Source organism: Taudactylus pleione, unplaced genomic scaffold (genome assembly GCF_031769625.1).
Source record: "Taudactylus pleione unplaced genomic scaffold, aTauple2 ptg001314l, whole genome shotgun sequence".
In the NCBI taxonomy this organism is placed as follows: Eukaryota; Metazoa; Chordata; class Amphibia; order Anura; family Myobatrachidae; genus Taudactylus; species Taudactylus pleione.
The window spans coordinates 11,587,048-11,598,913 of record NW_028285714.1 but is presented as its reverse complement, the minus strand read 5'-3'; the positions used below and the strand labels follow the sequence as shown (position 1 = coordinate 11,598,913).

General features: G+C 35.2%; 1 protein-coding gene across 1 annotated transcript; it reads left to right on the top strand.

The window, feature by feature from the left end:
- Window positions 1-4,460: 4,460 nt before the first annotated feature.
- Window positions 4,461-10,602, top strand: LOC148443254 (pulmonary surfactant-associated protein A-like). The gene is made up of 4 exons (XM_088463050.1): window positions 4,461-4,632; window positions 5,429-5,548; window positions 7,488-7,565; window positions 10,226-10,602. Exons 1-4 carry the CDS (start codon window positions 4,461-4,463, stop codon window positions 10,600-10,602), a joined length of 747 nt encoding a protein of 248 aa, XP_088319176.1.
- Window positions 10,603-11,866: the final 1,264 nt, after the last annotated feature.

Sequence of the window (11,866 nt, the reverse complement as noted above, 5' to 3'; positions counted from 1 at the left end):
CCTTTTATCATATGGGATTATTAATTTAACAAAACAAAAAAAAGCAGACTATACTCTTTAATATTACTATTGTTGTTTATTCTTCTGCTGTTGTACTGTGTGGCAAATTCTATATTATTACACATCCATTTTCAATAAACAGTATACAATAGTCTATAATTATTTTGATTTAATAATCTTTAATTGTTTTAGTTTATGAAGTTAAGGAATAACCATTGTCTTAAAATGTATCATAAGCACCTATGTAGTTTTGCAATCTCACCCTTTTTATTTAAATCAAACTAACACAAGTTACTGATTGTATTATAATATCCATTCTTATCTGATTTCTTGAAATATAAAAAAGTGTGTACAGTAGTTGTAGTGGGAAAACACTGAAAGTGATGAAGTGAAAATATGCAGAGATATTAGAACAAGAAGTCCTAGAGTTTAGTGTTAAATCAATAGCTGTAAGAGTTCTTAAATATTTGTTGTACTATACTGTAGGTGTACAGCACTCAAAGTAAGTGAGAAAATGTTCTGTTTGTAAATATTTTTATATAAGTGTTTATTATAAATCTACCCCGCTTTTATATGAAAAACTGACTACATTATAGACATAAATAATTAATGTGTATTCACACTGGCGCTTATGGTGTGTCCTTAACAGTTCTAAATTGAATCACCCAAAGTGATAAATAATTATAAATCTTACTCTTCAGAGTAATCGTGAGAAGTACAATATTCTTCTTAAAAAGAATCTTTTCATATTGAGTTCAGAAAAATAGAATAAAAACAGGTATATATCTACCACAATAGGGGTTTCCCTTTGATGTTGACTTGCTTCAAGGAGTATTTCAACCCAGGAATTTCTTCTTTGTCAGGTGAAACTCTTAAATATAAGCACATAGAATTGCAAGAAACATAGTGCAATACTGTTGATAAAAACTGTAACAGAATTTTATTTGGTTACACTCAGATAGATAATCACATAAAACGCATACATCATCCAAACAAAGGCTTTCTTCAGTCACAACAACTGGGCCAATACAATCCATCTAGGAGTAAACAAAAGAGCCGGCTCTTGTCTCACCCTTTCTGGATCAATCCCAGATAGTCGTTCTTTTGTAGTCCTTAGATAAAAGTCACCAGCTTAATGGATTTCGGACAACAGTCCTTCATCATAGGCATGGTGACAAGCAATAGAAACCCCCTTAAATACCCACCCTAAACATCACTAATTCATGACAGCTGATCCAGTTAAAGTCCGGAAATAACCTTTCTGTAATTCAGGATAGTGTGGAATGCAGTCTTCCGCACTCCTACGTGTCACCAGGAAGCCAAACTCCGAGCATGTATTCCAACAGCCGGAAGTGACATTACACACTCCCGATCATGTGGGCTCCACCGTGCGAGTCAAGTGTATAGCTCTGTGATCCCGACCACGTGACTTCCATATTTGCATTCCACCATGCGGGTCACACGTAAAAAATGTTCTTATTCAATAATGAAATCTTCTATTAATCCTTAATTCGATTGATTTGTCAATATATGATCCATTTTTACATGAAAAAAAGGGGGAACAAGTCTCAAAACAGGAACATTAAAAAGCATAAGGCAATAAAATGTATTTAATAAAAAATGGTAAAATATAAAAGATTATAAAAAACATTTGAGCTCAGAGTCTACATTTAAACCATTGGGCACCAAGGTCTTCAAGTTAAAACTCCACCGCATCTCACACTGAGATAATCTGATATCTATATTATTATGTTTCCAATTGGAATTAATTTGTTCTATGGCCCAAAATGATTTAATATTACACTCCTTACACAGAAGTTTATTTTTAAAATGTGCTGAGACAGTATGAGAATCAAGTCCTTTTCTTATATTGTAGATGTGTTCTGATAGACGGGTCTTAAGATTTCTCCCTGTCTTCCCCACATATACTAAACCACATCTACATTCGAGGGCATACACTACGTTTTTAGAGTTGCAAGTAAGAAATTGTTTTATCGGGTAAATTTTACATTTGACTGTAAATTCTTTTATCTTACTAGCACCTCTGGTTGACCTACACATAAGACAAAGACCACATCTATGGAAACCATGACTCCTTGTACTCTGTCACAGGCTGCGTTGGTGATTTTGCGCAATCTATATAGATCACTCTTTATATTGTTACATTATAGACCTGTTATACAAATCCAACATTTGAACTGTTCAAAGACTCAGGAAAAAGTATACTTTCTAAAGGAAAGAGAAAACATTTTCTTTTATCCAAATAACACATTTAGACATTGTAATATAAAAGTGTTTTGCCTATTTTAAATATTGTAATTGTAACTGTATTGCAATTTTAAATGGGATACAGTCAAAATGCCAACAGCTGGTAAGCCATCTTAATAAATGCCGGCATCTCAATACCAATGCAGGACTAAAGACAGGCATCAAAATCTCGATGCCCGTCTATATCCCAATGCCGGAATCTAGACAGACGGCTTCCCAAACAAAGGTGAGCAGGGCAGTGTTAGTGCTTAGCCAGGGGGGATGGAGGGTTAGGTTTAGGGATGCCTGGGTGGATTTAGGGTTAGGCAACACCTGGGGGGGTTAGGTTTAGGCACACCTGGGGGGAGGTTAGGGTTAGGTACAACCTCGGGATGGTTAGGTTTAGGGTGTGGGGAGGGGGGTTAGGTTTAGATACCCCTGGGTGGAGGTTGGGCACCACTGGGGGGAAGTTAGGGTTAGGCACCACTAAGGGAGGGTTAGGGGGGGTAGAGGGGAGGGTTAGGGTACTTACCAGCCCTAGTTGTGATCTTCAGCGTTTGGGCTTGTGGCATCGGAATTTAGTCAGATGGCTTCCCAGTCATCAGCATTTCATAACTAACCCTTTTAAATATATGAAGAAAATGTTACACAATTATATATTGAACATGTATTATTTATATGAGGTGATATTTTGTATAAAATATGTTTATTGATAGTAGTAGCCTTTATTTATACAGCAGCAACACATTTCATAATGGTTCAGAATTAGTTTGGGATTAATTTCACATATGTCATAAATAACAGTACTGAATTAGTTGACCAGGCACATAGCTATGAAACATAATTTAGCATATATTAGGTGTAAGACGGTGCATTTTTCTTTGTAAATAATGTACCTGTACTCACCTAATGCTACAAAATGATAATAAAATGTGATGGTGCTGTAGCTTCCACACTCTGGATAATTGTGCATATACCTATTTTATTTTTATTTTTTTATTATTTCACTAATTTCTTTGTTTTTGGAAATAGTTATAAAATTCAAAATTAGACCCATAAAAAGGTTCTGGTATTACATATCGGAATATAAACCCACAGTAAAAGCATTGGTTTGAGGCTTTAAATTAAGTATAATACTTGTTATCTCTGGAACCTGAAGAGTTAAAAATAATACTGTAGATCCTATAATTACATCATGTGGGATGCTTTGATCATTCCCTTTATCAAACACTGAATAATTGTTATGCTGCCAAAAACCACTCCATTCGATTGGGTCTTTTTACACAAATCTATTGTTTTGTAATGAAATTCCATTTTATCCAAAACACTCAAACCTAGGTGTAACCAGGACAATGACTGATAACATAGTAGTGACATGTTGTTTATGATGGGTGCACTATATAAAGATGACTACTTTACTGCTCATTCTGCACTGATTTTTGAAAGGTAGTGTATGTCATTTATTTTATTAGTTCAAAAATGAAATATAATGTTTCGAGTATAGATACTTAGATTATTCTATATTAACTTATAATAAAATCTAACAGCTTTAATACTATATTTTTGTACAATTTTAAAGAATTTATTTAAAAAAATGTATTAATTCCTCCTTACAAGCACATTTTTTGCATTATCTGTCAGTATATTGTACTAATGAAACTTGTAGATGAATATTATAATGTCTTAAACACCAGTTATCTGTTTTACTCAGCTATTTTCATCACCCTGCTTAGTAAGCTTAAAAACAACACTCTTCATCTGCAAAGATAAAATTAAGAAAGTTAAGAAAATAAAACTGTAGATAAACATAGTAATTGATATTTTTGAGATTTTGCATATTTTGTAAGAAACTAAAATGTAAGGGATTAAAATGTTATAAAACAAGATAAAATCATAAAGGGGGAGATGTACTAAGCTCTGGAAGTGATACGCTGGAGAGTGATAAAAAACCAACCAATCAGCTCCAAAAAGTCATGTTACAGGCTGTGTTTGAAAAATGACAGTTAGGATCTGATTGGTGGGTAGTTTACCACTCTCCAATGTATAACTTTCCAGAGCTTAGTACATCTGCCCTAAAGCCTGTAAACATAAATACAGGAAAAAAAATATTAATTTTAAATGCATTAAAATTATTTCCCATTTTCTGAAGCTTGTTTAGATTGACATTTCATCCAAATACACTACACTGACCTTTGCTATACAGATTGGAAAAGATGATGCACTTCCAGAACTCTTTCTGGGTATTTGTAGCTGTTACTTTTGTAACATGCTATGCAGAACTGGAGAAGTGTGCAGGAGCTCCTGGAATTCCAGGCACCCCAGGCCAGAACGGTCTTGCAGGAAGAGATGGCAGGGATGGCATGAAAGGAGACACTGGTTTGCCTGGTAAGAGTTATTGTTATTTTTACCACAATTCTACTATATGTGATTTCTTATTAATAATCTAACATATTTATTGTTTTTATGACCATAATTACATTCTGGTATATTCTGACACAGTAATTGAATCCAATAGTGTCATTTTTTCCTAAATATATTTATTTTCTTATATATAATGTGTCTGAAATTAAAAATGTTTGGTTTAATATGTAACAAAATAATTCCTACCTGTCTGGATAAAAACAAATATAATATTTGCCAAGTGTAAGAAAGTTACAAAAAAAAAAGTTACAAAAAAAATGTTTCCTCAGAGAAACTCCACAAAAGAAAATATGCCTTGTCATCATGAAAAGAGTCAGAAATCTACAGTTATGAAGGTCTGAATCTAATTGGGTAAATGGTATATTTGGTGCTGCTGTATCCATGGTAACAAATACCAATTAGCTTTGTACAGATTGGTTAATCTCTGAAAGAAGCTTGGGCTATATGAATTACAGCCATTGGTTGAAAAGGGACTGTATTTGGCAGTAGGGCATACTGCCATTTCTCCTACTGCTTATATTGACTTACTATCAAATTCCAGTCACTTCCATTTTCTTTACCACCACTTCTAAATTTTCACTTCCATCAATGGTTACATCACAGTTTTAAATAAGCTAGTTTGTATTAACCATACATTAATGTGCATCAAGCCTCAATAATAAAATACTTCTTATGCATACTCACTTCTAGAAATGTATTTAATATGCAAAACTGTTTTGTTTTGTTTTTTTTTTATACTTTTTTCATATTTCCATTGCAGGATCAATGGGTCCACCCTCAGGTATTCAAGGATCACCAGGACGAGATGGACTTACTGGCCCAATAGGCTTTCCAGGTGTGCAAGGGATTAAGGGAGAGAAGGGAGACATTGGACACCCAGGTAAATTAATAAACATGTACTTTTTACACTTTTAACAGTTCATATATTTGTTTAACAGTTTCTTGTAGTAAATCATCTCTATTAAGTTGATCTGAGCAACCACTATTTTGTATTACTGTTCTGAGAGGCATGGATGGGAATACCAATGGGAGGGTGTGCTGGTTCCTGTAGTGCTATTTGGAGGTATCTGGGGTACTAATGTATGTGCTATTATCATGTGGCACAGCAGTATGCAATGGCCTATTGCAGTTTGCTGGAGGGAACATTTTTGTCTTCTCTCTTGCCACCTACAGAATGTTAATTAAATATACTTATTTATAAAATTGTATAATATTTTAGAGAACTTGGAAAATATATATGCAAGAGAAATAGAATAAACTACTCCACTTGAGGGTGCGCAATATCATAGATTAACTGAGACACAGATGTAAAAATTAGTCAGTATTTAATTGATAATATGATATAAAATACCAAGCCTCCAACTAGGCTTATATAAAAACATACACCACACAATTGTATCAATAATAGATATACCAATGAATATATTGGAACAATATCCTGAAATAACCCCACTTTGCTGCTACAAGTAGGCACAAAAGATAGTATATCTAAAGACCACTGTATCAAGCAGCTGATCGTAATTTTATCACAATCTCACTCACGGTAGCAACAGTTTAATGCTGCAAGAATTGTTCAAATATCCTATGGAGTATAAGTTGATAGTCTCTTAGTCATTTATTTAGAGGCAATATAAAGAGTCCCTCATCAAGTGAGGAATAGTACCTCTTGTTGACTTCTCCTTGTAAAATAGTTGTGAGTCTTATAAGAAGCAAGCATCAATAGGATATAATGAGCAGCTGTTCCGGTGCAATAGAGCTCTGACTGCCTGTGTCCCGTTCTCAATCCGACATCAGTCATCACCGCTAATAACACTGCACCCACTGTTGGTCACCAAGGGAGTAGTAGGTATTTGCAACCATTCATATGTCATGTACCATCATATATGAAATAATGATGGGCGTACTCATAGTCTTTGTGTCATAAACTCCTGGCTGGCTCCAGTGCAGATCTTTTAGCATGTAGCGTGTATGGAGGGAATCACATCCAGCTCCCAGGTCTCAACAGGTATTATATAATAAGTATCCACAGATTTGCAGGGGGTCAGGACTGGTCCAAGCAATGTCCCTATAAGTGTCCTTGATGCGTTTCTCTGCCTGATTACAATGGCGGTTTCTTCAGAAGGTAAGGTTAGAGAACGTAATATCGGAAAATAGCACATAGAACTACAGGAAATAGTATTGAATTAAAATTCTTTGTAATTGTACAAAGCCAAAATTTGAACAATAATACATTTCCAAAATTCCCATAGCCCCAATATTGCAGAGTATAAACGTCACAATATGCCTATATACTGTACACAAGTTCATTTTAAAAATAATTGATGGAAAAAACTTTTTTAATCTTGATGTTTGTGATTTAATACTGTACATCTAATCCATTTTTTAGAAGGCAGATGAAAAAACATATGGGGATTTGGATGGTTACAATCTTTGATGCAATTTCTTTTTCTCAAACTACTTTTCAATATACATTTCCTCAATAGAAAGCAGAGTAACACAAACAATATATTCTGCTGATCTTACAACCATTTATAATAGCTTGTGATCAGCTTTAGAGCTGCTCCCATACCAAACTGGGATACAATATGCCAAAACGCTCTCAATATCACAGCAATAAAAATTCACCAAGCTACTTGTTGATAAATTAACTACTTGTAGCTTCCTAAGAAAATATAGTCAGTGTTGTGCTTTTTTAACCATTGTGACAATATTTGAGGTCCATGATATGTCCTCAGATATAGTGGCACCTAAAAATTTAAAAATTACAGTATGTTCCATTAGCACAGTCTGAGCTATGTTAACAATACTATTATTGATAGGTACACCTGCATCCTTGGATCATGAACTACAACATAAATTAGAAAATTTAAACCAACGTATCAGCACACTGGAAGGAGGTGAGTACAATATCAAAAGTAATTTATTCAGTAATTTTTATTACCTAAATTTAATCAACCAGATCTAAACTGGTCTAAATCTAAATCAAATTGCTCAAATAAAAATACATACAAACTTTTGCCCCATGCACAACTTGCACCCATATTTTGTGCATATGTTGAGTATATAACAATTGTGCCCACTTGTGTCTGTAGTGGAAGATCAGGGGGGGAGATTTATGTGTAAATTCCTTAAAGCAGAGGTGTTAGTATGCAAGGTAATCATTGATAAAGGAGAACTATTTTTAAATTACTGTAAGGCTTTTAGGGGGCTTATCTTTGTGTGTCCCATAGGTCTAATGCACATTTTGAGTAGTTAAGATGATGATGATGATGGCTGCATTTTTGTGTGTGATGTATCTATACACTAGATTTATGGTTGAACACTAACTTAAATGTACACAAAAGTCACAATTTTACAATTAGCTTTAAATTAGGCCCACAGTGTTGTTTTTTTTATCAAACAATATTTCTGCATTGTTATTACTGTCATTTTTCTCTCATGTTCTAGAACAGTGTTTCACAAACTCATTCCTCAGGTAGCACTAACAGTGCATGGTTTCCATTTTTCCTAGTTGGTGCACATGTGTATTCATTACTGGCTGACACATTTTAAAAGATGCACAGGTGGAGCTAGTTATTTTACTTGTGATTCTGTGAGGGGACCTGAAAAACATGCACTGTTAGTGCTCCCTGAAGAATGAGTTTGGGTAATACTGTTCTAGAATCATGTTTTGTATGGAAGTTCATAATTGCTTTTTTATACATAGTTAAAGTATATGTCAACCTTGCTAAACTTATCTTTTCTTAAATCCTAAGGACCACATCTTTATATTATTAAAATAGCCAGCTACTTTATTTACCATTTATTGCGGGAAATATCATACTGAGAGGATGCCAACATATGGAAAAGCAGCTCAGTGATGTCCTGAGTTTTATAAACGGGATGCAATCGGGAAGCCGGCTGACATTATACCGACAGCCGGCTTACCGACTGTCATATCCCTGCAAGGGTGAAATGCCCGGCATCTAGAATGTAGACGCCGCTCATTTCACCGACGCCGGGAGACAGGCGCCCCGCATCCCGATCGAAGGGATGCTGGGCGCCACGAGCGGACAGCCACAGGGGGGAGGATTAGGTTTAGGGCACCCACGGGGGACTTAGAGTTAGGCGCACCCCGGGAGGGTTAGGGTCAGGCTAGGGGGTGGTAGGGCTACGGTTAGGCACCCCCGGGGGGGACTTAGGGTTAGGCATCCCCCGGAGGACTTAGGTTTAGGCAGTGAGGAAGGGGGGGCAAGGGTTAGGCACTTGGGGGGAAGGTTAGGGTTAGGTACCCCTAAGGAGGGTTAGGGGATTAGGTTAGTATATACTTACCTTAGGATGATCGGGATTTCCAGTGCTGTCGGGCTGCCGCTGCCGGGATCTGTCCATCTGTTGGGCTGCCGCTGCCGGGAATCGAACCGCCGGCCATGCGGCTGGTGGTATTTCATACCAATTCCTTATAAACAGCTAAACCTAAAATGGAAATCTGATGCCAAATATCTGACACTATCATTTTATTGTATATTTATTTATGACACTATGCAATGTTTATTTTACATTCAGTATTTCTCTTAACATATAAGTGATGAATAGTTCATATAGAACTATTCATAACTAATTAGGAAAGCTGTAATAGGCATTTTGCCATTACCAAAACCTCTCATACTACTGTGGAACAATGAAGGATTTCTCCAAGGCCTTTATTCCACCAAGTCTCAACTTGGAAAAAGGCAAACATTACATTTTTCATTTCAATTAGCTCTCCTCAGGCACATCTCCTAATTGAAAAAATCATTAATTAGACTAAATCTAAAATCTCATTTAAAAAAAATAATAAATGAAACATTTTTACCAATTGACACCAGCGATTAACCCCAGGGACCAAAAACAACAGTAGAATAATTTGCCATTGTTATTATAGATGTGAGGGCACAGTGCTCAACCCCAAATAGCCTAAAACCTAGAACCTTACCTATAGGAAAGCTGTATGTTCATTAGGATTTGGCATATGTAGAAAATAAAATATGTGGCTAGCATTGTGAATAATTGAGGGTCTTCCTTTGGAAGTGTATGGTTACGTTAGAACTCATTATTTTCATAAGCAATATGCATCACTACCCTTATCTGGCCAAAGTTGATGAAGATTTTTAACTTCATATCTCACTCTCCCACACTGTACTCTTATATACGATAACTCCTCAGATAGCTATCAAGAGTGTAACCTATCTTTGATTTATTTTACATATTTAAATTTTACATAGAACTATGCAATTGTATTCAACAATATGTGTTATTCTGGAGTAGTTCTGTGTACTGCATAAAAATCAACATACAGTAATCATCCAGTTTGAAGGAAATTATTGTGGCTGTTTTCAACAAGCAATGTATGAGATTGTAGACAAGGTCTATTGTAAAATAGTAAATATGTGTGCTTTATTTAAACATATGGCAATGTATACTGTAATTCTGAGGAAACAAATTGCTATTATGCTACCAAGAACACTTGCATACAATGTTATATATAATTAACATGAAATGCTTAATTATGGAATTACAAGTGACTTAATTTTTATTTCAGTACTCCTCTTGGAAGGAAAAATTATAAAAGTAGAAAAGAAAATATTGGCCACAAATGGAAAAGAAGTAGACTTTGCCACTTCTGTGACCACTTGTGAAGCTGTTAGTGGCAGCCTCGCTACTCCTATGGATGAAGCTGAAAATAATGCCATTTCACAAATATTAAAGGATCATAATAGATATGCATATTTAGGGATCATTGAGGGGACAACAGCTGGAAACTTCCATTATTTAGATGGCCAACAGCTAAACTACACCCATTGGAGAAAGAATGAACCCAGTGGTAAAGGGAAAGAAAGTTGTGTTGAAATGTACACAGATGGAACATGGAATGACAAGACTTGTAACCAAAAACGACTCACTGTTTGTGAGTTTTAAATATTGATAACAATATTGTTCACATTAAATTACATTTGAAAATAAAGTGATACCCAATGTACACATATATTTAAAGCATACAAATGTTTAGTGGTTTCATTATTCTATGTAAATTATTTGTTTTTACAGTGTTTTAGTTTTTTGCTGTTTGCTCTTGATTGTACCAAAGGTAGCACAGGAGGCAATGTGTATGCATTCGGAAATGGACCAGTATTTTATATACAAATATAAGTATTGACTTTCAATTGCTCAGGAAATATAGAACAACTGACCATAAAGTTGACAGAGCAGGACAACAAAGTACATTGGAGAAAAAAAAGGCACCAGAGGGTCTGATTGCACTAATTGCCCGATTTTGCTGCTGTTTTTTCTCTTTCTGTGCCATCACTAAAATATCTTCTTTTGCATGAGTAAATATTTGAGATCATAGAGCCTTCTTGGTGACACAGCTGATCTGCTGCCTCTAAGTAAAGGCTAATGCAGCACTATAACCCTATAGACCCAGAGCTTTTATAGTGAAAGCCATATGAGGTAATGGGAACTCTGTACATGGAAAGAGAGAAGAGATAAAGTAAAGTTAGTATAAGGGACAGTAATGTGATATGAGGTAAATGTAACATGGCGACAGATGTAACTTTTTGTGGGGCTATCTATGGGATAAACGTCTTGTTTTAGCTGTCTATCCGGGAGCAGGGTGCTTACATTATACTGTACTCAAATTTATATTCAAATAAAGTCTACACATAATTTTGAAATAACATTTTTCAGCAATTAGGCATAGATTTCACTAAAAATAATGTAAATGCATTCATAAATTGAGCTACTCTTCAGTTCCAGCATTGTCTTAATTTGCCATGGCTACTACAGATTATAAATGGTAATTCATTCCATATATTAGTTGTAAGGTATATAAATAGACAGTCTGATAAACATTGCAACATCTTCTGCAAGACTGACTATCCTACATCTTCTACATTATGAAAAAAATCTCATAATTAAACTAATATTGTACCACCTTGGTAATCCTACTCTATGATTTTTTAAGGGAATCAGTGCAGATGCCTATGTGATTACACGTTATACAACCACATATGCAGTAGTGAAATAATCCACATACTGACAATGGAACACACATATACAGTTATCTGTATAGCATAATTATCATGCTGGCCACAAATTATACTTCCCGGGATTGTCTGGGAGACTAGGAGAGCAGACAACCCTCCCACATTTATCCCACTTACCTAATGAAGTATAGGCAGGG